At 39.4% G+C, this 24,952-nt stretch overlaps 1 protein-coding gene across 2 annotated transcripts in view; it reads right to left on the reverse strand.

The window, feature by feature from the left end:
* Window positions 1–24,952, reverse strand: part of LOC105484917 (potassium voltage-gated channel subfamily H member 1) — a 455,126-nt gene that overhangs the window by 382,330 nt on the left and 47,844 nt on the right. For both annotated transcript variants that reach the window (XM_011747028.3, XM_011747026.3), the window contains exon 5: window positions 19,650–19,768. In XM_011747028.3, coding sequence (XP_011745330.1) covers window positions 19,650–19,768 — 119 coding nt within the window. The remainder of the gene's footprint in view (window positions 1–19,649; window positions 19,769–24,952) is intronic.

Genomic DNA, 24,952 nt, shown 5'->3' on the forward strand with positions numbered 1-24,952 from the left:
TAATAGCTAGAGACTTCTACACCCCACTTTCAGCACAAGACAGATCATCTGGACAGAAAATAAAGAAACATGGGATTTAACCTACACTACAGACCAAATAGACCTAACAAATGTTTACAGAACATTTCATCCAACACCTGCAAAATACACATTCTTCTCCTCAGCACATGAATAATTTTTAAGGATAGACCATAAATTAGGCCACAAAACAAGTCTTAAAATGTTCAAAAAACTGAAATTATATCAAATGTCTTCTCTGACCACAACAGAATAAAACTATAAATCAATAACAAGAGGAATTTTGGAAACTATACAAACACATGGAAATTTAAAAATATGCTCTTGAATGACGAGTGGGTCAATGAAGAAATTAAGAAAATTGAAAAATTTCTTGAAACAAATGAAAATGGAAACATAACATACCAAAACCTATGGGATACAGCAAAAGCACTACTAAAAGTTCATACCAATAAATGCCTACAGCAAAAGAGTAGACAAACTTCAAATAAATAACCTAATGATGTATCTTAAATAGAAAAGCAAGAGCAAACCAAGCCTAAAATTAGTAGAAGAAATAATAAAGATCAGAACAGAAATAAATGAAATTGAAACAGGAAAAATAATATAAAAGAGAAACGAAATAAAAGCTGGTTTTTTGAAAAAAAAAATCAAAACTTTAGACTAAACAAAAAAAAAAAAGAAGACTCAAAAACAGATGAAAAAGGAGACATTACAACTGATATTGCAGAAACTGAAAGGATCATTAGAAGCTACTATGAGCAATTACACGCCAATACATTGGAAAACCTGGAAGAAATGGGTAAATTCCTAGACATATACAACCTACCAAGATTGAACCGTGAAGTAATCCAAAACCTGAACAAACCGATAACAAGTAATGAGATCAAAGTCATAATAAAAAGTATCCCAGCAAAGAAAAGCCTGGGATCCAATGGCTTCACTGCTGAATTTTACCAAACACAAAGAAGAACTAACACCAATGCTACTCAAAGTATTCCAAAACATAGAGAAGGAAATACATCCAAACTCATTCTACATGGACAGTATTATCCTGATAACAAAATCAGACAAAGATACATCAAAAAAAGACAACTACAGCCCAATATCCCTGATGAACACTGATGCAAAAATCCTCAACAAAATACTAGCAAACTGAATTCAATAACACATTAAAAAGATCATTTGTCATGACCAAGAGAAATATATGCCAGGGATGCAAGGGGTTTAACAAATTACGCAAATTAATCAGTGTGCTGCATCATATCCACAGAATGAAGGACAAAAAACATACAATCATTTCAATTGACACCTTAAAAACATTTGATAAAATTCATTATGCCTCATGATTAAAAGTAAACACCTCAAGAAACTAGAGAAGGAAGATACATCAATACAATAAAAGCCATATAAAACAGATTCACAGCTAGTATAATACCGAATGGGGAAAAACTGAAAACCTTTCTTCTAAAATCTGGAATGAGACAAGGATGCCCACTTTCACCACTGTTATTCAACATAGTACTGGAAGTCCTAAGTAGAGCAATCAGATTCAGTCCTCACCAGAGCAAAAGAAATTAAGGACATCCGAATTGAAGAGGAAGAAGTCATTGTTTGCAGATGACATAATCTGAAATTTGGAAAAAACTAAAGACTCCATTAAAAAAACTATTAGAACAGATAAACAAATTCAGTAAAGTTGCAGGACACAAAATCAACATACAAAAAACCAGCAGCATTTTAAATACCAAGAGCAAACAATCTGAAAGAGAAATCAAGAAAGCAATTCCATTTACAATAGCTACAAATAAAATACCTGGGAATTAATTTACCCAAACAAGTGAAATTTCTCTACAATGAAAGCTACAAAACATTGAGGCAACAAATTGAAGAGGACACACAAAAAAAGAGAAAAGTATTCCATGCTCATGAATTAGAAAAATCAATATTATTATAATATCCAACTACTCAAAGCAATCTACAAATTCAATGCAATTCCTATTAAAATACTAATGACATGTTTCACAGAAATAAAAAAATTAATCCTAAAATTTATATGGAGCAACAGAAGACCCAGAATAGCCAAAGCTATTCTGAGCAAAAAGAACAGAACTGGAAGAATCACATGATCTGACTTCAAATTATACTACAGAGCTGTAATAACCAAAACAGCATGTCACATAAAAACAGACACATAGACCAATTGAATAGAATGGAGAACCCAGAAATAAATCCATACCTCTACAGTGAACTCATTTTTGACAAAGGTGTGAAAAACATACATTGGGGAAAGAACAGTCTCTTCAATGAATGGTGCTGGGAAAACTGGATTATCCATATGCAGAAGGATGAAATTAGACCCCTATCTTGCACCCAACACAAAAATCAAATCAAAATGGATTAAAAACTTAAATCTAATACCTAACTATGAAACCACTAAAAGAAAACATTGGGGAAACTCTCCAAGACATTGGACTGGGCAAAGATTTCTTGAGTAATACCCCACAAGTACAGGCAACCAAAGCAAAAATGGACAAATGGCATCATATCAAGTTAAAAATCTTCTGCATGGCAAAGGAAACAATCAACAAAGAAACAATCTACAGAATAGGAGAAAATATTTGCAAACTATCCACCTGACAAGGAATTAATAACCATAGTATATAAGGAACTCAAACAACTCTGTAAGTTAAAATCTAATAATCTCATTTAAAATGGGCAAAAGATCTGAACAGACATTTCTCAAAAGATGACATACAAATGGCAAAGAGGTACGTGAAAGGTGCTAAACGTCACTGATCAGAGAAATGCAAATGAAAATTACAATGAGATATCACATAACCCCAGTTAAAATGGCTTTGATCCAAAGGACAAGCAATAACAAATGCTGGTGAGGATGTGGAGGAAAAGGAATCCTCATAAACTCTTGTTAGAAATGTAAATTAGTACAACCACAGTGGAGAAGGATTTGGAGATTCCTCAAAAAGCTAAAAATCGAGCTACCATACTATCCAGCAATCCCACCTGCTAGGTATATTCCCAAAAGAAATAAATCAGTATATCCAAGAGATATCTGCACTTCCATATTTATTGCAGCACTGTTCACAATAGCCAGCATATGGAATCAACCTAAGTGTATATTGATGGATGAATGGATAAACAAAATGTGGTACACATACACAATGGAATTATTATTCAACCATAAAAAAAAATGAAATCCTGTCCTTTGCAACAACATGGATAGAACTGGAGGCTATTATGTTAGGTGAAATAAGCCAAGTGCAGAAAGATAAATATCTCATGTTATTATGTGGGGGCCCCCAAAAATAATTAAACTCATGAAGATAGGGTAGAATTATGGTTACCAGAGTCTAGGAATGATAGCGGTGGTGGCGGGCTGCGTGGAATAAAGAGGAGATGGTTAATGGATAAAGAGGATTTGGTAGTAGAGGTGGGGGTAGATAATGGCTAAAGAAGAGATGGTAGTGAAGGGGGAGATAAAGAGGAACAGGGGGATAAAGAAGAGATGGTTCGGCCTGGTGCAGTGGCTCACGCCTGTAATCCTAGCACTTTGAGAGGCCAAGGTAAGCAGATAACTTGAAGTCAGGAGTTCGAGACCAGCCTGGTCAACATAATGAAAACCCTTCTCTACTAAAAATACAAAAATTAGCCTGGTGTAGCAACACGTGCCTGGAGTTCAGGCTACTAAGGAGGCTGAGGCAGGAGAATCCCTTGAACTCAGGAGGCAGAGGCTGCATTGAGCCAAGATCATGCCACTGCTCTCCAGCCTGGGTGACAGACCAAGATTCCATCTGTGGGCAGGGGAAGAGATGGTTAATGGGTAAAAAAATTACAGTTAAATAGGAAGAACAGGTCTACTATATGTTTCAAAATAACTGAAAAATAGAATTTTTTAACACAAAGAAATGATGAATGCTTGAGGTGATGGATACCCCAATTACCCTTATCTGATCATTACACGTTGTATGCTCGTATCAAAATATCACATGTATCCCATAAATATGTAAATCTATATAATTAAAAATAAAACATTTTTCAGTGGATATTTGTTAAATTACTCTATACTACTCTGAAGGAAAAGTTTCTGAATTAAAACTAAAAATATGCATACAAGGAATTTCACTGAAGCATTATCTGTAATTACCAAAGATTGGTAACAAATATCTATCAACAGGGGATAGCTGAATAGGTTTGGATATAGTAATGCAATGGAATATAACGCAACCACTAAAAAGAATGAAGGAGACAAATGCTCTTAGGAAAACATACCTATTATATTGATGAATGGGTTAAAAAAAATTAAATAAATTGGCCAGGCACAGTGGCTCACGCCTGTAATCCTAGCACTTTGCGGGGCCGAGGTGGGCGGATCATGAGGTCAGGAGATGGAGACCATCCTGGCGAACACGGTGAAACCCCGTCTCTACTAAAAATACAAAAACTTAGCCCGGCATGGTGGCGGGCACCTGTAGTCCCAGCTACTCGGGAAGCTGAGGCAGGAGAATGGTGTGAACCCAGGAGGCGGGGCTTGCAGTGAGCCAAGATCATGCCACTGCACTCCAGCCTGGGCGACAGAGCGAGACTCTCTCTCAAAAAAAAAAAAATCAAGGGAATTTTAAAATAATATAGTAGGACCACATTTTCGTTTTAAAAATGTGTAAGTATATATAAATTATATCAAGCTAAAAACCTTCTGCATAGCCAAGGAAACAATCAGCAAAGTGAAGCAACAACCTGCAGAATGGAAGAACATATTTGCAAATCATAAATCTGATAACGAGTTAATATCCAAAATAAATAAGGCACTCAAAAAACTGAATAGTAAGACAACAAATAACCTAATTTTAAAAAAGGCAAAGGATATGAATAAACATTTCTCAAAAGGAGACATACAAATGGACAACAGGTATATGAAAAAAATGCTCAAAATCATCAATCATCAGAGAAATGCAAATTTAAATCATGATGAGATACCACTTCACATCTGTTAAGATGACTATTATCAAAAAGATTAAAGATAAGCATTGGAGAAAATGTGGAGAAAATGAAACCCTTGCACACTATTGGTGGGAGTGTAAATTAGTAGAGCTGTTATGAAAAAACAGTACAGAGGTTCCTCAAGATATTTAAAATAGAATGACCATATGATTCACCAATCTCACTACAGGGTATATCGTCAAAGGAAATGAAATCAATATGTCAAAGAAATACTGGCACTTCTATGTCTATTGCAACATTATTCACAATAACCAAGATATGGAATCAACCTAAGTGTCCAACAACAGATGAACAGATAAAATGTGGCACATATTCTACAATGGAATATTCAGCCATAAAAAAGAATGAAATCCTGTCATTTGTAACAACATAAATGGAACTGGAGGACATTGTGTTAAGTGAAGTAAATCAAGCCCAGAAAGACAAATATTGCATGATCTCGCCTGTATGTGGAACCTAAAAAAGATGAATAGAAGTAGAGAGTAGAATGGTGGTTACCAGGGTCTGGGAGAAAGAGGGAAGGTTGGGTAAGATGTTGGTCAAAGGATATAAAATTTCATTTGGATAGGAAGAATAAGTGCAAGAGATCTATTGTATAACATGATGACTATAGTTAATAACAAAGTATTGTATCCTTAAAAATTGCTGAGAGTAGATTTTAAATGTTCTCACCACACACAAAAATATAAGTACGTGAGGTGATACATGTTTGATTTAGCCATTCTACAATGTATATATATTTCAAAACAACATGTTATACATAATATGTACAATTTTTTTCAATTAAAAAAGTTTTTAAAGCCAGATACAGTGACTCACACCAGTATTCCCAGAACTCTAGGAGGCTGAGGTGGGAAGACAGCTTGAGCCCAGGAGTTTGAGACCAGACTGGACAACAGAGTGAGACCCCCATCTCTACAAAAAAATGGAAAAATTAGGCATGGTGGCCTATATTTGCAAATACCCCAATATTTACACCTGTAGTCCCCACCTACTTGGGAGGCTGAGGTGAGAGGATCTCTTGAGCCTTGACCTCCCAGGCTCTAGACCTCCCACACCACTGAGCTGTAGCCTGGGCAGCAGAGTGAGATCTTTTCTTAAAAAAAAAAAAAAGGCCGGGCGCGGTGGCTCAAGCCTGTAATCCCAGCACTTTGGGAGGCCGAGATGGGCGGATCACGAGGTCAGGAGATCGAGACCATCCTGGCTAACACGGTGAAACCCCGTCTCTACTAAAAAATACAAAAAACTAGCCGGGTGAGGTGGCGGGCGCCTGTAGTCCCAGCTACTCGGGAGGCTGAGGCAGGAGAATGGCGTAAACCTGGGAGGCGGAGCTTGCAGTGAGCTGAGATCCGGCCACTGCACCCCAGCCTGGGCGGCAGAGCAAGACTCCGTCTCAAAAAAAAAAAAAAAAAAAAATTTAACGTGGAAAAAGTATACAAATGCTTATAATAAAACACATAAACTTTAAAAACTGGTTACTTCCAAGAAACAATGGGTATTTCATGTTTTACTTTAGATACGTCTTTAGTTTTAAAATCTGATTTTTAAAACCTGATTTCTGAAAATGGAGAAAGCTTCCAGAAAGTGATACAAAGAGCCAAACGTCTAAATCTAGTATTAAACTAATATCTGTTCAAGATTTATTGCAAATTGAGTATCATTTATCCAAAATGCTTGGGACCAAAAATTCTGAATGTTTTTGGATTTTGGAATATTTGCATGTAATATCTTGGGAATGGAACCCAAGTCTAAACACAAAATTTATTTTTTTCATGTATACTTTATATACATAGCCTAAAGGTAATATCATACAATATTTTTAATAATTTTGTGCATGAAACAGAGCTTGTGTACACTGAACCATCAGAAAGCAAAAGTGTCACTACCTCATTCCAGTGTTCAAAAAGTTTTGGATTTTCACATTAGAGATGCTCAACCTGTATATGCCATAGGGTTCATATTAAGAATTGCTCTCACTCTTCACAAATCTATGAGTACATATTATTCTCATTTCAAATTACTATCGCTATTTCAAGAGAAGAGGAGGAAACAGAAGCTTTTAGGAAATGACTTGCCTGACATCACACAGGTAAAATTAAGTTGCCAAATAGGCTATAACCCTTAATGCTGTTTCAGCACACTATTCCTGTAACTGAGGGGAAAACTGCAGAATACACATATGGTATTTACCAGATGTACCGTCTAATTCAACTTATAATGAGATGGTATCATGAGTTTTGAGCTGGAATACCCACTCCCCAGGACATGCCTATATGCTCGTGCCTACGCTCCAGCTATCATAATTGCAGATCTCAGATTACATCTTGACCTGGCTTCTTCATGGGGAAGGTTCCAGAGATGATGTGATGGGGAAAGATGGTGTCCCTTCCACATCTTCCCCGCAGTAATCCCATGGAGAAAGAGGCCAGGCTGGCAGCATGGAGTGATCCCAGGCAGACCAAACCCAGCAGAGTCACTCCTGCATGGAAGCCACACAGCAAATCCTGATGAGCAGGACTGCTGCTCTCTCCTAGAGACTGAGACTTTCCTCCTTATAAGGGCACCAGGAGTTACAGCAACAAAAATCTCAGAAGTGTGTCCCTCAGATCCCCTTTTAAAAAGGTTTCTCTGCCCAGCTTCAGGAACTGCAGTTAGCTGACAGCCTCCAGCTGCTGGTTCCTAAGGGACAGAAAGCTGAGCTTCCAGCGAGCACCCACCCATGACAAAGCAAGAAGGTGGCTAAGGGCCTGGTCATTTTTGCCCTATATGGGACTTCTCTCACTGGCAATCTTTGCTGATGGCCTTCCTGTCAGGCTGGTAGAGCCTCTGTGGATCTGCACTGTGGCCTGATACTACCCCTGCCTAGTGCTGTTTCCTCCCTGTTTTCACAGGTGTTAGCTCCGTGTCTGCATCTCGGAGCATCCAACCTGTGACAAAAGTCCTCCAGCCTAACTTAGGCACTGACATAAGGTATTTTTAAGATCAGAGATTAACTGGGTTTCCTTTGCTGAGAAGGGGGAGATTTCAGCATCCCCTACCCAGTCTAAAGCCTTTAAAAAGCCTGGTCGCCCTCATATAAGCAGTAGCAGAGGGCTAGGAAGAAGAAACAACGCCCAGAAGGAATTGCCCCGAATGAGAAAAAGGCTGGGTTCAGAGTCAGGTAAACCTGGTTTTCATTCCAGAGTCCCCCACTTACCACCAGGTGACCTCGAACAAGTGAGTGAACTTCCCTATGCCTCTGTTTCCTCCGCTGTAAAACTGCTCCAGGTTTAGAGGATTATAGGAGGAGACAAGGAGCACAGAATGTGGTACACAGTACTTCCTTCCTTCTTTTCTTGAATCAGTCCATAAAGGAGATACGAGTTCTACAGTAAGAACTAAGGCCAGACTGCCTGAGCTCAGGAGAGAGGATCAGACTAACAGGGAGATTAAACTGGCTTTGAAAACAACACGTGCAATCTATTTAAATGCAAAATTGCTATTCTCAGTCCACCTGTGCTTTGTGTCAATTTTTTCCTAGCGGTGGGAGAGGTTTCACGGAGGTCTCCATACTCTTATTCAGTCTCCATTTGATCAGTGAGAAAACAGGACAAAATATCAGCTATGAGCTATGGATGGAGAACACATTTTTCTGTTTAGAACTTCCTACCAACTTCCAACACATCATGTAAATGCCTTAGAAGCCATCACTCTATCCTAATAACGAAGTAAAAAGCTGAACAATCTGAAAAATCAACTTTTTTTTCTTTTTTGAGACGGAATCTCGCTCTGTCGCCCAGGCTGGAGTGCAGTGGCACAATCTTGGCTCACTGCAACCTCTGCCTCCCGGGTTCAAGTGATTCTTCTGCCTCAACCTCCTGAGCAGCTAGGACTATAGGCATGCACCACCATGCCTGGCTAATTTTTCTATTTTTAGTAGAGAAGCGGTTTCACCATATTGGCCAGGCTGGTCTCGAACCCCTGACCTTGTGATCCACCCACCTCGGCATCCCAAAGCGCTGGGATTACAGGTGTGAGCCACTGCACCCGGCAACAACTCTTCTTAGATCCATCAGAGAAGTGAGTGCACAGGGCAAAATGATACCTCCAAAGCTGGAAAGACAGACTGGTGAATACAGAGAATCACAACTGGCCAGAGCAGACAGGCAGGAACAGAAACCTCCACAGGAACCAGTGCTGGGTAGGAATCTAAACTGTAACTGAAAAAATTGCTGTAGGCTATGTGGACAAGTCTGAGCATTAAAAACTCCAGGGAGGACCCATTCGTAGGAAGTCCCTTACACTTTGTGAATTGTACCTCCAGGAACTATCCAGGTCCTCACAGTGAAGACGGAAGAAAAATCCCCTTGTGCTTCTGGCAGTGGGACAAGAAAGGGAACCATTTTTAAATACACCAGAGCATTCTGATCTTCTTAACAAGGCCTGACCTCAGGAGAAACTATTTAACCAGAGCCTAACTAACTGATTGGAGGAAAGGAAATACCCATCTCCAGCCAGCTCCAGCCACCCTGTCCCTGACAAGAGGTGAGGGGAGGAATGAAAAGAACTTGTAAAATTCATAGCCTAGGGGCACAGACTCACTAAAAACTGAGACCTAATCACAGTACTATAGAACATTCCTCCCCCACCCCACACCTTACCATCACATTACTAAATGGCCTATTTACCTAGCACATGACAGCTGAGTTTCAGCAAAAAGTCACAAGGCATATTGAAAGGCAAAAACACAGTTTGAAGAGACAGAGTAAGCATCAGAACCAGACCCAGGTATGGCAGGGATGTTGGAATTATCAGACTGGGAATTTAAAACAACTAGCGTTAATTTTTAAAGGGCAGTGGACAATATGCAAGAAGAGATAGGCAATGTAAGCAGAGAGATGAGAACTCTAAGAAAGAACCAAAACAAAATGCTGGAGATAAGAAACACTGTAATTGAAACAAAGAATGTCTTTGATGGATTCATTAGTAAACTGAAAACAGCTGAGGAAAGAATCTCTGTGCTTGAGGACACGCCAATAGAGACTTCCAGAACTAAAACATTTTAGAAAACAGAATATTCAAGAATTGTGGGACAACTACAAAAGGTATAGCATACACATAATGAGAATACCAGAAGGAAAAGTAAGACAGGAACAGAAGAAACATTCAAAGCAATGATCACTGAGAATTTTCCCAAATTAATGTCACCCACCAAACCTCAGATCACAGAAGTACAGAGAACACCAACTCAGACAAACACCACAAAAACGGCCGGGCGTGGTGGCTCACGCCTGTAATCCCAGCACTTTGGGAGGCCGAGGCCGGGGGATCACGAGGTCAGGAGATGAAGACCATCCTGGCTAACACAGTAAAACCCCGTCTCTACTAAAAATACAAAAATTAGCCAGGCGTTGCGACAGGTGCCTGTAATCCCAGCTATAGGAGGCTCAGGCAGGAGAATTGCTTGAACCCAGGAGGTGGAGGTTGCAGTGAGCCAAGATCACGCGACTGTACTCCAGCCTGGGGGACAGAGTGAGACTCCATCTCAAAAAGAAAAAAAAAAAAAAAAAAAGTCGGGAAAAAAAAATCACCTAGCCTAAAAAGAAGGAAAGATAAGAATTACAGTTGACGCTTGAACAATGCAGGAGTTAGAGACACCGATGCCCCCACACAGTCAAATCTACAATAACTTTTGACTCCAAAAATTTACTAATAGCCTACTATTGACCAGAAGCCTTACCAACAATATAAAGTCAATTAACACATCCTTTGTATGTTATTTTGTATTACATACTGTATTCTCACAATAAAGCTACAGAAAACAAAATGTTATTAACAAAATCATAAGGAAAATACATTCACAGTAATGTACTGTATTTATCAATACCATAAATTTATATCATCTGTTTACAATACGAATAGTCTATCTGAAATGGCAGGCAGCCACAGCTGCAGACCCCAATCTATGATATATATGGAGCAATCCAACTTTTTCTTGTAACTAGTGTCACTTCGTATGGGTCCCCTAGTGTTACCGAGGTTTATGGTATTCTACTAAACACGATAAAAAAAAATATGCTAGAGATTCATGATGAGAACCTTGACAGATCACTTTTTACTGCTATATAAAATTTACTAGAGAAAAGGACTGTTCAGGAGGAGATGATTAGCATCACAACATTTAAGTGGATACTCATAACACTTGAGTTCACAGCAAGAACAACAGGAAGTGGCTACGAAATTATTACAGTAGTAAAGTATGTACTTTAGTTCATGTTATGCAGTTATTTAATACTGCCTCTTTACGTCTGTAAATGTTCTGTTTATGTGCATACGTTTTTATAAATTTTAACTTTTTGTAATAGATTTGTTTATATTTTATGGTAATAATGAAATAGACTAGTATCTACATATATTTTATGCATTCATGACATACCTAACTTTTTCAATATTTCTAGGCTAAGGAGTTGGTCTGCATGTTTTTCAAGTCATTGTAAATCTCCAAAATATTTTCAGTATACTTTTTAAAAAATAATCCACATATTAGTGGACTCACACAGTTCAAGCCCATGTTGTTCAAGGATCAACTGTACATCCAACTTCTCAGAAACCATGCAAGTAAGAAGAAAGTGGAATGAGATATTTAGAGTTGAGAGGAAAAAAAAACCCACCAACCTAGAATTTTGGACCTTGTGAAATTATTCTTCAAAAATGAAGGAAAAGGCCAGGCGCAGTGGCTCACGCCTGTAATCCCAGCACTTTGGGAGGCCAAGGAGGGAGGATCACCTGAGGTCAGGAGTTCAAGACCAGCCTGGCCAACATGGTGAAACCCCATCTCTACTAAAATTACAAAGATTAACCGGGCGTGGTGATGCATGCCTGTAATCCCAGCTACTCAGGAGGCTGAGGCAGGAAAATCACTTGAACTTGGGAGGTAGAGATTGCAGTGAGCCAAGATCATGTTATTGCACTCCAGCCTGGTCAGCAGAGGCAGACTCCATCTCCAAAAAAAAAAAGGAAAAATCGACTTTTTCAGACAAAAATGGAGTGAATTTGTTGCCAGTAGACCTGTCTTGCAAGAAATGTCAAAAGAAGTCCTTCAGAGAGAATGAGAATTACATAGGTCAGACACTTAGAGGTACATCAAGAAAGAAAGAGCACAGAGAGGAATAAGTGAAGGTAAAATGAAACTTTTATTTTACTTATTTTTAACTAATCTAACAGATGACAGTTTAATGAAAAAATAACGTGTATTCAATTATGCATGCATATGTGTGTTTATGAATACATGAAATGAGTTAAAGCAATGATACAAGGAATGAGAGGAATTAGGAACATCTTCCTATTATAAGGTACTTAGTATAGTATTATTTGAAAGGGGCTTGGATTACTTGTAAATGTATTTTGCAAACTCTAGGGCAACCAGTAAAAATAATTTTTTTTTGCATTTTGATTGCTGCTAAGGAAGGAGAAAAAGTTGAATCATATAAAATGCTCAATTAAAACCAAAAAAGGCAGAAAAAGAATGGAAGACAAAATAAGAAGAAAAAGGGCAATGAACAGAAAAAAGCAACAAATACCAGAGGTATTAATCCAACTATATCAATAATCACCTTAAACTTCAGTGGTCTAAAATATACAAATTAAAAGACACAGACTGTCAGACCAGATGAAAAAATAAGACCCAACTATATGTCATCTACAAAAAGTCATTTTAAATATGAGGACACATATTGATTAAAAAGTGAAGAGATGGAGAAAGATATATCATGCTAACAGTAATCAAAAGAACGCAGGAGTAGCTGTATTAACTTCAGACAGAGCAGACTTCAAAGCAAGAAAAGTTATCAGAGATGAAGAGGGTCATTATAATGATAAAAGAGTCAATTCTCAAAAAAGACATAATCTTTAACACCTGTACATCTAACAACAGAGCATCAAAAAATGTCAGGAGAAAATTGATACTGCAAGGAAAAATAGATGAATTCATTATTATAGTTGAAGACTTAAATACCTCTCTATCAGATATGGACAGATTTAGCAGGCAGAAAATCATTAAGGATATAGTTGAACTCAATAACACAATCAATCAACTGGATAGAATGAACATGTAGAGACTACTTTGTCCAACAATAGCAGAAATCACCTTCTCTCAAGGTCACATGGAACATTCACCAAGATAGACCACATTTTGGGCCATGTAACCCACCTTAACAAACAAATAGAAATCATACAATGTCTGCTCTCAGGCCACAGTGGAATTAAACTAGAAATCAGTTAGAGAAAATAGCTAGAAAATCCAAAAATACTTGGGAGACCAAACAACACACTTCTAAATAATACACAGGCCAAAGACTATATCTCAAGAGAAAATAAAATATATTTTAACTAAATGAAAAAGAGAATACAAATTAAAATTCGTGGCATGCAGCAAAAGCAGTGTTTAGAGGGAAATTTTTAGCATTAAATGCATATACTAGAAAAGAAAAAAATAAAAAATCAATAAGCTTCTGCTTTAGGAAACTAAAAAATTAAAGCAAATTAAATCCAAAGTAAGCAGAAGAAAAGAACAAAAATTGGAGCAGAAAGCAATGAAATTGAAAGCAAAAAATCAATAGAAAAAAAATTAACAAAACCAAAAGCTCATTCTTTGAAAAGATCAATAAAAATCAATAAGCCTCTAGCCAGGTTAACTAAAACATACTAGCCGCTGAGATGAGACCTAGATGTTTGCCTTATATTGGCAATCAATGAGCAACCACTTATGCCAGACCGGTAGACTAAAACTCATTAACATTGTTTCCTTTCTTTCGTTCATTCCACCAATTAAAAAAAAAAAAAAAAAAAAAACCTTAATACTGAATACCTACTATGTGCCAAACACCGTTCTAAGTGCTTGAGATTTATCACTGAATAAACACAATAAGTAAGTAAACTGTATATTACATTAGAAGGTATCACGTGGAAGAAAACATAGATCAGATTAAAAAGAGGACTAGAAGTTGTCCTTAATTTGGTATAAATTTATAATATATAATACTATTATTCTCATCCCTTTCTTATCCTCTTATATAACATAAATATATTAATAATAGTTAATTTTATATCACAGTATTTGAATTACAGGATAGGAAGAAGACAAATGAACATCACCAATGACTTCGCAGCCTCTTTTGGGGAAAAGGCTGGCATATTTTCCACTGTACATAGAGTAATTGTACCATGTTAGATGGAAGTATGATTTTCTTATTGACTTATTTGGAGATTAAATATGGATTATAAAAATGCTTATGAGTATCAAGTTGACAAGAGGTGAGGAGGTAATAGTTCTATGTATCAACTTGGCTAGGACGTGGCACTCAGGTATTTAAGCCAACACTAAACTAAGTGTTGCTGTAAAAGTATTATGTAGATGTGATTAACATCTACAATCAGTCGACTTTCAGGAAAAGATATAATCCTCTGTAATCTGAGTAGGCCTCATCCAGTCAGTCAAAAGGCATTAAAAGCAGAACTGAGTTTTCCTAAGGAAGAAGGAATTTGTTGTGAACTTCAGCATCAGCTCTTCCCAAGGGTTTCCAGTCTGTCAACTTGCCCTGAATTTTGGACACAAGTAGCCAATCACCACAATCACGTAAGTCAATTCCTTGCAATAAATCTCTTCATATTAAGTACCTACTAGCTCTGTTTCTCTGGTAGAACTCTGACTGATACAGTCAGCTACATAGAGAAAATAACATTTGGGCAAAGACTTGCAGTTAAGCATGGTGTGTACAAGGAACAGCAAAAAGGCCAGTGTGGCTGAATAAGAGTGAGCAAGGGGAGAGACGTAGGAGAGGAGGTTATTCTATTAACCATAAGAAGCAGCAGAGAAAGTACAGGCTGTGAGTTGAAAGGTCTCCTTTAGCATCCTTTCTATCATAAGCCAAGCCCACATCATGACAAAAAATGATGCTACCATCATCCAAATATCTCTCCTTCTCTAAAATGGTACAAATGAATGTTCCCCATCTCCACTGTTGACAAAAGCTTCTGGTTACTACAAGGAGATCTTTTGTACCTAACTCATTGTACATTACTGCATATATTCAGAACATTATTTGTGAGCTGAATCATGTTGGTAGTGTCTCCACTAGGGGGTATGGAACTCTGGAGCCAGGCTAGAACATAGATCCAAAATCATCCAAACGTGGATCAAGGACTGACGAGCCATCTACAGTCAATGGGACAGTTTACCTGTTTTCCTTGGGTAAGATGGTGGTTTGGAGTCAAGAAGATTTAATGCTTCTAACTGGTCCCGCCCAGATGTAGTTGAAAAAATAAAGACCAGGATTCCAGATCCAAGATGGCCGAATAGGAACAGCTCCGGTCTGCAGCTCCCAGTGTGATCAACACAGAAGACAAGTGTTTTCTGCATTTCCAACTGAGGTACCTGGTTCATCTCACTGGGACTAGTTGGACAGTGGGTGCAGCCCACAGAGGGCAAGCCAAAGCAGGGAGGGGCATCGCCTCACCCATAAAGCACAAGGGGTCAGGGGATTTCCCTTTCCTAGCCAAGGGAAGCCACGACAGAGGGCACCTAGAAAAACGGGGCACTCCCAGACAAATACAGTGCTTTTCCAATGGTCTTAGAAAATGGCACACCAGGAGATTATATCCCATGCCTGGCTCCACCGACCCCAAGCCCACGGAGCCTTGCTTACTGCTAGCACAGCAGTCTGAGCTCCACCTGTGAGACAGCAGCCTGGCAGGGGGAGGGGCGTCTGCCATTACTGAGGCTTGAGTAGGTAAACAAAGCAGCCAGGGAAGCTCGAACTGAAGGAGATAGAGATACCAAAAACCCTTCAAAAAATCAGTGAATCCAGGAGCTGATTTTTTGAAAAGGTCAACAAAATCAATAGACTGCTAGCAAGACTAATAAAGAAGAAAAAAGAGAAGAAGTAAACAGACACAATAAAAAATGATAAAGGGGATATCACCACTGATCCCACAGAAATACAAACTACCATCAGAGAATACTATAAACACCTCTACACAAATAAACTAGAAAATCTAGAAGAAATGGATAAATTCCTGGACAGATACACCCTCCCAAGACTAAACCAGGAAGAAGTGGAATCTCTGAATACACCAATAACAGGCTCTGAAATTGAGGCAATAATTAATAGCCTCCCAACCAAAAAAAAGTCCAGGACCAGAGGGATTCACAGCCAAATTCTACCAGAGGTACAAGGAGGAGCTGGTACCATTCCTTCTGAAACTATTCCAATCAATAGAAAAAGAGGGAATCCTCCCTAACTCATTTTACGAGGCCAACATCATCCTGATACCAAAGCCTGACAGAGATACAACAAAAAAAGAGAATTTTAGACCAACATCCCTGATGAACATTGATGCAAAAATCCTCAATAAAATACTGGCAAACCGACTCCAGCAGCACATCAAAAAGTTTATCCAACACAATCAAGTTGGCTTCATCCCTGGGATGCAAGGCTGGTTCAACATATGCAAATCAATAAACATAGTCCATCATATAAACAGAACCAATGACAAAAACCACATGATTATCTCAATAGATGCAGAAAAGCCTTCAACGGAATTCAACAGCCCTTCATGCTAAAAACTCTCAATAAACTAGGTAATGATGGAATGTATCTCAAAATAAGAGCTATTTATGACAAACCCACAGCCAATATCATACTGAATGGGCAAAAACTGGAAGCATTCCCTTTGAAAACTGGCATAAGACAAGAATGCCCTGTCTCACCACTCCTATTTAACATAGTGTTGGAAGTTCTGGCCAGGGCAATTAGGCAAGAGAAACAAAAGGTATTTAATTAGGAAAAAAGGAAATCAAATTGTCCCTGTTTGCAGATGACATGATTGTATATTTAGAAAACCCCATTGTCTCAGCCCAAAATCTCCTTAGGCTGATAAGCAACTTCAGCAAAGTCTCATGGTACAAAATCAATGTGCAAAAATCACAAGCATTCCTATACACCAATAACAGACAAACAGAGAACCAAATCATGAGTGAACTACCATTCACAATTGCTACAAAGAGAATAAATACCTAGCAATACAATTTACAAGGGATGTGAAGAACCCCTTCAAGGAGAACTACAAACCACTGCTCAACAAAATAAAAGAGGACAGAAACAAATGGAAGAACATTCCATCCTCATGGATAGGAAGAATCAATATCGTGAAAATGCCCATAGTGCCCAAAGTAATTTATAGATTCAATGTCATCCCCATCAAGCTACCAATGACTTTCTTCACAAAACTGGAAAAAACTACTTTAAAGTTCATATGGAACCAAAAAAAGCCCATATCGCCAAGACAATCCTAAGCAAAAAGAACAAAGCTGGAGGCATCACGCTACCTGACTTCAAACTATACTACAAGGCTACAGTAACCAAAACAGCATGGTACTGGTACCAAAACAGATATATAGACCAATGGAACAGAACAGAGTCCTTAGAAATAACACCACACATCTACAACCATCTGATCTTTGACAAACCTGACAAAAAGAAGAAATGGGGAAAGGATTCCCTGTTTAATAAATGGTGCTGGGAAAACTGGCTAGCTGTATGTAGAAAGCTGAAACTGAACCCCTTCCTTACACCTTATATAAAAATTAATTCAAGATGAATTAAGGACTTAAATGTGAGACCTAAAACCATAAAAACCCTAGAAAAAAACCTAGGCAATCCCATTCAGGACATAGGCATGGGCAAGGACTTCATGACTAAAACACCACAAATAATGGCAACAAAATAGACAAATGGGATCTAATTAAACTAAAGAGCTCCTGCACAGCAAAAGAAACTACCATCAGAGTGAACAGGCAACCTACAGAATGGGAGAAAATTTTTGCAATCTACCCATCTGACAAAGGACTAATATCGAGAATCTACAAAGAACTTAAACAAATTTACAAGAAAAAAACAAAAACCCCATCAAAAAGCGGGTGAATGATATGAACAGACACTTCTCAAATGAAGATATTTATGCAGCCAACATATACATGAAAAAATGCTCATCATCACTGGTCATCAGAGAAATGCAAATCAAAACCACAATGAGATACCATCTCACACCAGTTAGAATGGCAATCATTAAAAAGTCAGGAAACAACAGATGCTGGAGAGGATGTGGAGAAATAGGAAAGCTTCTACACTGTTGGTGTGAATGTAAACTAGTTCAACCATTGTGGAAGACAGTGTGGCAATTCCTCAAGGATCTAGAACTAGAAATACCATTTGACCCAGCAATCCCATTACTGGGTATATACCCAAAGGATTATAAATCATTCTACTATAAAGACACATGCACACATATGTTTATTACAGCACTATTCACAATAGCAGAGACTAGGAATCAACCCAAATGTCCATCAATGATAGACTGGAGGCACATATACACCATGGAATACTATGCAACCATAAAAAGGATGAGTTCATGTCCTTTGCATGGACATGGATGCAGCTGGAAACCATCATTCTGAGCAAACTATCACAATGTCTGCTTTAGGATGGGAGGAAGATGGTTGGTGACAGGTCTTTACTGAGAAAACCAAACACCACATGTTCTCACTCATAGGTGGGAACTGAACAAAGAGAACACTTGGACACAGGGCAGGGAACATCACACCCCAGGGCCTGTAGTGGGATGGGGGACAGGGGGAGGGATAGCATTAGGAGAAATATCTAATGTAAATGATGAGTTAATGGGTGCAGCAAACCAACATGGCACATGTATACCTATGTAATACACCTGCATGTTGTGCGCATGTACCCTAGAACTTAAAGTATAATAAAAAGAAGTTAAAAATTTTTTTTAAATGAAATAAAATAAAAATAAAGACCAGGCACCATCAAAGGCAGATAATGACAAGTTGGGTGTGTGAAGCCTAATAAGATACCTTGTCAAGGCTTCCTAACCTCTCACTTACCCCAGCAAAAAGAAGAATGCCAAATTTTCCTTACTACAAAGATTACCAAAATAATAATAATTTTAAGTATATTCATTAACATGTAAAAATGCTCATGATTATATAAAGTGAAGAAAAGGCAACATAATCACATTTAATGTACAAACTATTGCTAGATGTGTCTCAACTTCATAAACATTAACATGAAAAAATGAATTTCTTAGCGTTTAGGAAATAGGATATCTACAAAGAAACAAGTTAAATGCACACACCAAAAAAATGTAAAATGCCATGTGGTTGTTGAGATTGCAGGTAATTTTTATTTTCTTCTTTTCACTTCCTGTATCTTCTTTGCCTATAATGGTATGTATTGCTCTAATAACAAAATTGTTTAAAAACTCCTTCCTGTACACGAAGCACTTCTAGCTCCTTAAAAAAGTGATCTGACACTTTTAATCTCAAGCAAGCTGAAACAGAGCTTTTCCAGCTTGCTTTTGCACATGGGAAAGTATAAAGCTCAAAGGAGTTAGGTCACTTACCCAGTGTCACACATTGTGGTGTGTAAGCCCAGCCAAGACAGGCGTCTGGGGGTCCTGAAGGTCCTCTCCATGATAGCACCTAGTTTTGTGCCATTGTCTCAGCCTATGCACCCCCTAAAAGTGAGGCTCAAGATGAGCTAACCCCTTGCTCTTACCTCTGCCAGGCGGGAGTGCTTGTGGACATTCTCGCCTTTTTGCACGCTTGGAGCCAGCTGCTGCAGGACACCCCTGCTGCTTGTCAGTGCTCTTGTCAGCCGAGCAAACTTCCCCCAGCCTGAAGCAAGTGGAAGAGTGAAAAGACAGGGTCAACCACATCCCAAAGGTGCACAGACATTCACGTTAGAAGCTATACTGTCAGAAACAGACACCCCCAATGCCCTCCTAAGCTCCCAACAGTCACTCTGCATCCCTGCAGGCAAGACCCACTGCTCAGAAAAGCACCTTGTGTGTCGCAATTTGCTTCTCCCCTGCACTTTCACTTCATCCTAATCATAGTTCGTGAAGCTGGTAGAGCAGGTTTTAGTACCATTTTACAAATAGGGAGACTAAGACACAGAGTGCCCGGACAATGAGAGTCTAGCACATCTCTCCACTATGGCCCAAGCCTTCTTCACCAGATAATACCAGGTAATTGAGATGGTTCTCTGATTTGGTAACTTGGCTCAGAGTTACCAAATCTGAGTTCCCAAATTGAGTTACCAAATTGGTTCCCAATCCCCAGGCTACCTGATCTTGCAGAAACAACTGGTTCTGGGTTTTAAATGGACAAGCTAGTTCAATAGCCATTCTATGCATTACCTTCTCCAAGGCCAGAGGAGTAAGAAATGATTTCAACCCCTGGGGAGGTGGGGGAAAAGCAGTGGTAGATTTTAGTCTGCTTTAGGATGGAAGAAAGATGGTTGGTGACAGGTCTTTACTGAGAATCGAAGATGTCTGAGTGATCTTGACACCTTTTAAAGGCCCCCAAAGACAATTGTCCATTTCAACACTCAACAACCCATCTACATCAAGGTTATGACCATGCAGTTGCCCCATGAGACCCTTGAAGTCCTGTCAGGATTCTCAAGAATCAGGAATTGGGTTTTAGGAGCTCCAAAAACCCAGACATGGGGTATATAGCAAATAAACAGAGCATGCAACTATTTTTACATTACAGCTAAAAGCAGGACTAGGTGATTTTATTTTTTTATATCCTTTAGAGTTTAGAAGCATTCAGCACCTTCCAGTAGAAATCTCATCTGCCAAATTTTACCCTGGAGCAACTTTCCAAGATAGGATCCAGAGGACAATGGAGTTAAGCAGAAGAATGTCCATATTTTATTTTTCTATACAACCTTTGAGAATCATAAACTGGATAAATTTTTGTCAATATAGTAAGAATAGCAAATCAGCTCTTTTTTGTCTCATTCCAGAAGTGCCAGGCTTCAATAAAAAGCCAGTAGTGCTTTCATCCACCCTGATGCCACGAAGCAGAAATGTGGAACTGCTGGGATTGGCTTGAAAAGATACGCATAGTGGTTTGACTGTGGGCGGGTGGGGTATCCCACTAATGTTAACAGGAGGGGACAGCATGGACTCTGTAGGGGTCTTTGACATCTCCCCCAATGTCAATGAATGTGCTATGGGAACTATGAATTAAGATTTTTTAAAAGTCACTTTCAGAGGAAGGCTCTACTTTAGCTTAAAATACAGCTGAAACTGGATTCCAAAAAGCTTTTTGAGAAGAGCACAGAGTTTATTTTTCAGTCAGTTGTGTATGTAAACATCAGCAAGGGCTCTGCACCCACCCTACCACCACCACCAGCGTGATCTATATACTGTGAGAACAGTGATGAGAGGGAGCTGGCAGAGCAGGTGCCCCAAACCCCTTGGTTCATCACCTGATATAACATAAAAGAATAAAAAGGAATATCCCTGGACCTCTGGGCATTTCCCTAGACTCAGGATAGCCCCTCACTCTCTGGCCTAGCCCTGATTCTCTTTGCAAGAGTGGGCTCTTAAAAGAGTGGGCTCTCGGCTGGCTGAGTAAGGGCATGGGAAGGTGAGTGGGTGTTGAAAAGGAAATGGATGAACAGTGTGAAATTTGCATCACACTTCTACCCAGGATGGGCAGGAAGGAAGGAAATAAGTTTTTACCCAAGTTCCCAAACCCATATTTTCTTTCCTGTGCTATAGATACTTTATAATGGCAATCATGCCTCGCCAGATGAAAAAATAGATTCAATCACTCATGTGTTAATTCTATAAACATTACTAGGTACCAGGTATGGTACTAGATACTAGAGACATTAACATGAATAAGACACAGATTCTGGCCTCAGAGAGCACACACTCTAGCAGGGAAGACTGACAATTATGAAATCATGACATAGTGAACTAAGTTCTATGACAGGGATGAGTACAGAATGCTATGGCCAAGACTGTCAAAAGAAGGCATATACCTAATCCAGGCGGGGGAGACAAAGCAAGTTTCCTGAAGGAAATGGCACTAGAGCAAAGTTTTAAACAATGAGTAGGAATTAGGTAGACTTAAGGAAAGAAAGACATCCCACACAGAAGGAACAGCACCTACAAAGGCAGAAAATTATAAAACAGGGTAATATGTCAGTGAAGAACAAGACATTCGGAATGGCTGGATGAAGGGCCATGGCTTATAAGTGGGAGGGGGATGCCAGGCATGTCCTGAGATGATGCTAAAGAGGTTGGTAGGGGCCAAACCAAGAAGAACCTGGACAGTAAAAACCTACAAGGTAAGTTAAGAACCTTGAACTTCATCCTGAAACCCACTGAGAGCCACTGAAGGACTTTAAATGTGGTGAGGAGGGAGATACACATGCCAATTTGCATTTTAAATGAACAGAACAACAAAGTGGATAGTGGGCTGGGAAAAAAAAAAAAAAAGACAGATAGAAGTATGTTAGGACAACAGGCAAGAGACCATGTGGGCCTGGACCAATGCTGCGGCCTGGGCCGGGGTCAAGGGGAGACTTGAGGGCAGCTACAGAGTCAGGACTCTGAAAAAAATAGCTATAGAGGAAAAGAAAAAGCAACCTAGGTGGCTCCTGAGTTTCTGGTTTGGGTGACAACTGGGGTGACAGCTATTCAAGGAGATTAAAAACATATGAAGAGCAAACCAATTTGGTGGAAGATAATACATACAATTTGGACCAACAATGTCCCTTACAGCAGACCCATCAGAAGAATCATTTCTGAAGAAAGTGAAACTCCTATTGTCCAAAAGGCCAAATGGGAGGGGACAACCCAAACCGAACTTAGCTCAAAATGGTCTTGCTCAGGGGAAGTCAGACAGTCACTTTCCACATTATTCATTGTTGTCCTTCAAGGAAGGATACTGGCCTACCCCTAGCAGGCTTACCTGCTTCCTGTATTGAACCCCAACTTGCTTTAGGCAGGCATATATTAGATCATTGACTGTGCTTTACTGTTTTATTTGCTTAGCTGCCTATGCCTTCTCCCAAATAGACTCAGAGGCTCTATCGCAGGCATTTCCTTGTGTCCAGAACCTAGCATGAGGCCAGGCACCCAACAGGTGAATACAATAGGTGTATTGGACAAATAAAGAACAAATATTTTTTCTCTCATCACCCTACTTCTGTCTGGATTTGCAATAGATATAAGGTCCCAAAGGATAGGCAGCCCATTTCACAAACTCTCTTCAGTTTTAGGGGGTATTTCTGTGCCTCTCTTTTGCCAGGCATTTCTGCACCCACTCCTCCAATTCCATCCCACTTGTAAGTTCAACACTGAATAGTGCTCAAATGAAGAAACCCCTGGCCCAGGATTCTTCCAGTTCCATCACAAATGTCACCAGCAAATTAGGCATAGCAGAGCTGTGGATGCCATGAGAAAATTGAAACCATACATGATCAGGAAAATGAGAGGGGAAGTGGGCAGGAGCAGAAGAGGAAGAGTATAGAAAGAAAAAAGACAAAAGGAGAGGAACACAGTATACAATCTAGCAATCAGCTAAAAGGTATTTACTGGGTCTTTTCTCCATTCTCAGGAATGGAGAAATGGCTTTTACCCTGTCTTGACCCGACAATGGCTGGTGGGTGTCAACTTAGCTGAGCCACCAATGAGCCTGAATCTTTCTTTTTCAGGCCAGAAGAGATGGTGCTGGGATGAGTTAGAATTCCAATTCCTCTGAGAGTAAGTCCAGGGATACCAAAAAAGACAGAGGACAGCCTTATCCTGAGATACAGGGTCAGAAATTCAGAGGAGTTGATAGCATAATCCAAACATCCTGCAGAGAATAGTCAACACAGGGTACAGCATGGAGAGTCAGTGTGGACCACTGCCTAAGCGTCCTCAAGTCTCCTCCCACAATCTTTTCCTTACCAATGTACAAAGCACCAAAAATCTAGAACGGCTTCTTCAAGTAGCAGTCACTAAATCGTCACTTTCCCATCAGCCTAAGGGCGGAGACATAAAATGTTAACATTGAAGGGGGGTGGGGCCTGCGACTTGTATCTATTACTATTTCTCCCATGTCCAGCATGAAGATACATGGAGAAGGGTGAACAGTTACAACAGTTTGCCAGAGCCTTCATCCTGCAATATTCTAAATCTCTGGCTCTTAGAAACCTACTCCAAAGTTTTGCATTCTTTTTGTTGTCTGCATTTGCCTTAAGTTTAACTCTGAATTTAGAAGTAAACAAGTGAATCTTTGAAAATGAATTTGCTCCTTTAATATGACATTAGTTGGTAGGATAATAGAGAAAACAAGAGGACTGACTCATCCTTTGGTGAGCAATGTAAAGAGAGAAAATTCTGAGCTTTACACTCTAATTCTATACTCATTTGCCCAACCCTCCTGACTCAGAAGAGAGAACATGACAGAAACATATCCCACAGCCTACTCCCAATTATCTACAACAAAAGAAAAAGCAAGAGATAAGGAACAAATGAAATCACTGGAGCATCACAGATTCTCATTTTAGGCAGGAATTCCTACCTACTCTCTCATTCAGCCTTTAAGCATACACACACACACACACACACACACACACACACACACACCCAGAACTGTTAGCAAACAGCAAACCTAACTTGACTTTCATTCCCTGCTCCATGCCATCCGTGGGCACTATTTGTCAGAGAGTAAGAGAATTACCATCAAAAGACAGAGAGCAAAGTGAAGATGAGGAAGTCAGAGGCCTACCTAGCTCATAAAAAGGACGGTGAGAACTGGTACACCAAATGACAGAGGGGACTCTGAAAGCATTTCCAGGACCCATCCCCTCTGCCTGAGGCTCTGGGTAGAAGAGAAGTTACTTTGTGTCAGATCCTGAAATAGGCTACTGTCAATTATCCCATGTGTTGGACCCTTTGCGGGTGATTTGTGGGAAAATTGGGGGCACAAACTGGCTTCTTGCATCACTATCAGGATGTACCCACCCCAGCCCCAAGTCCCCAAATTAGGTACTACATGATCTGA

This window comes from Macaca nemestrina, chromosome 1 (genome assembly GCF_043159975.1).
Source record: "Macaca nemestrina isolate mMacNem1 chromosome 1, mMacNem.hap1, whole genome shotgun sequence".
Taxonomy (NCBI): domain Eukaryota; kingdom Metazoa; phylum Chordata; class Mammalia; order Primates; family Cercopithecidae; genus Macaca; species Macaca nemestrina.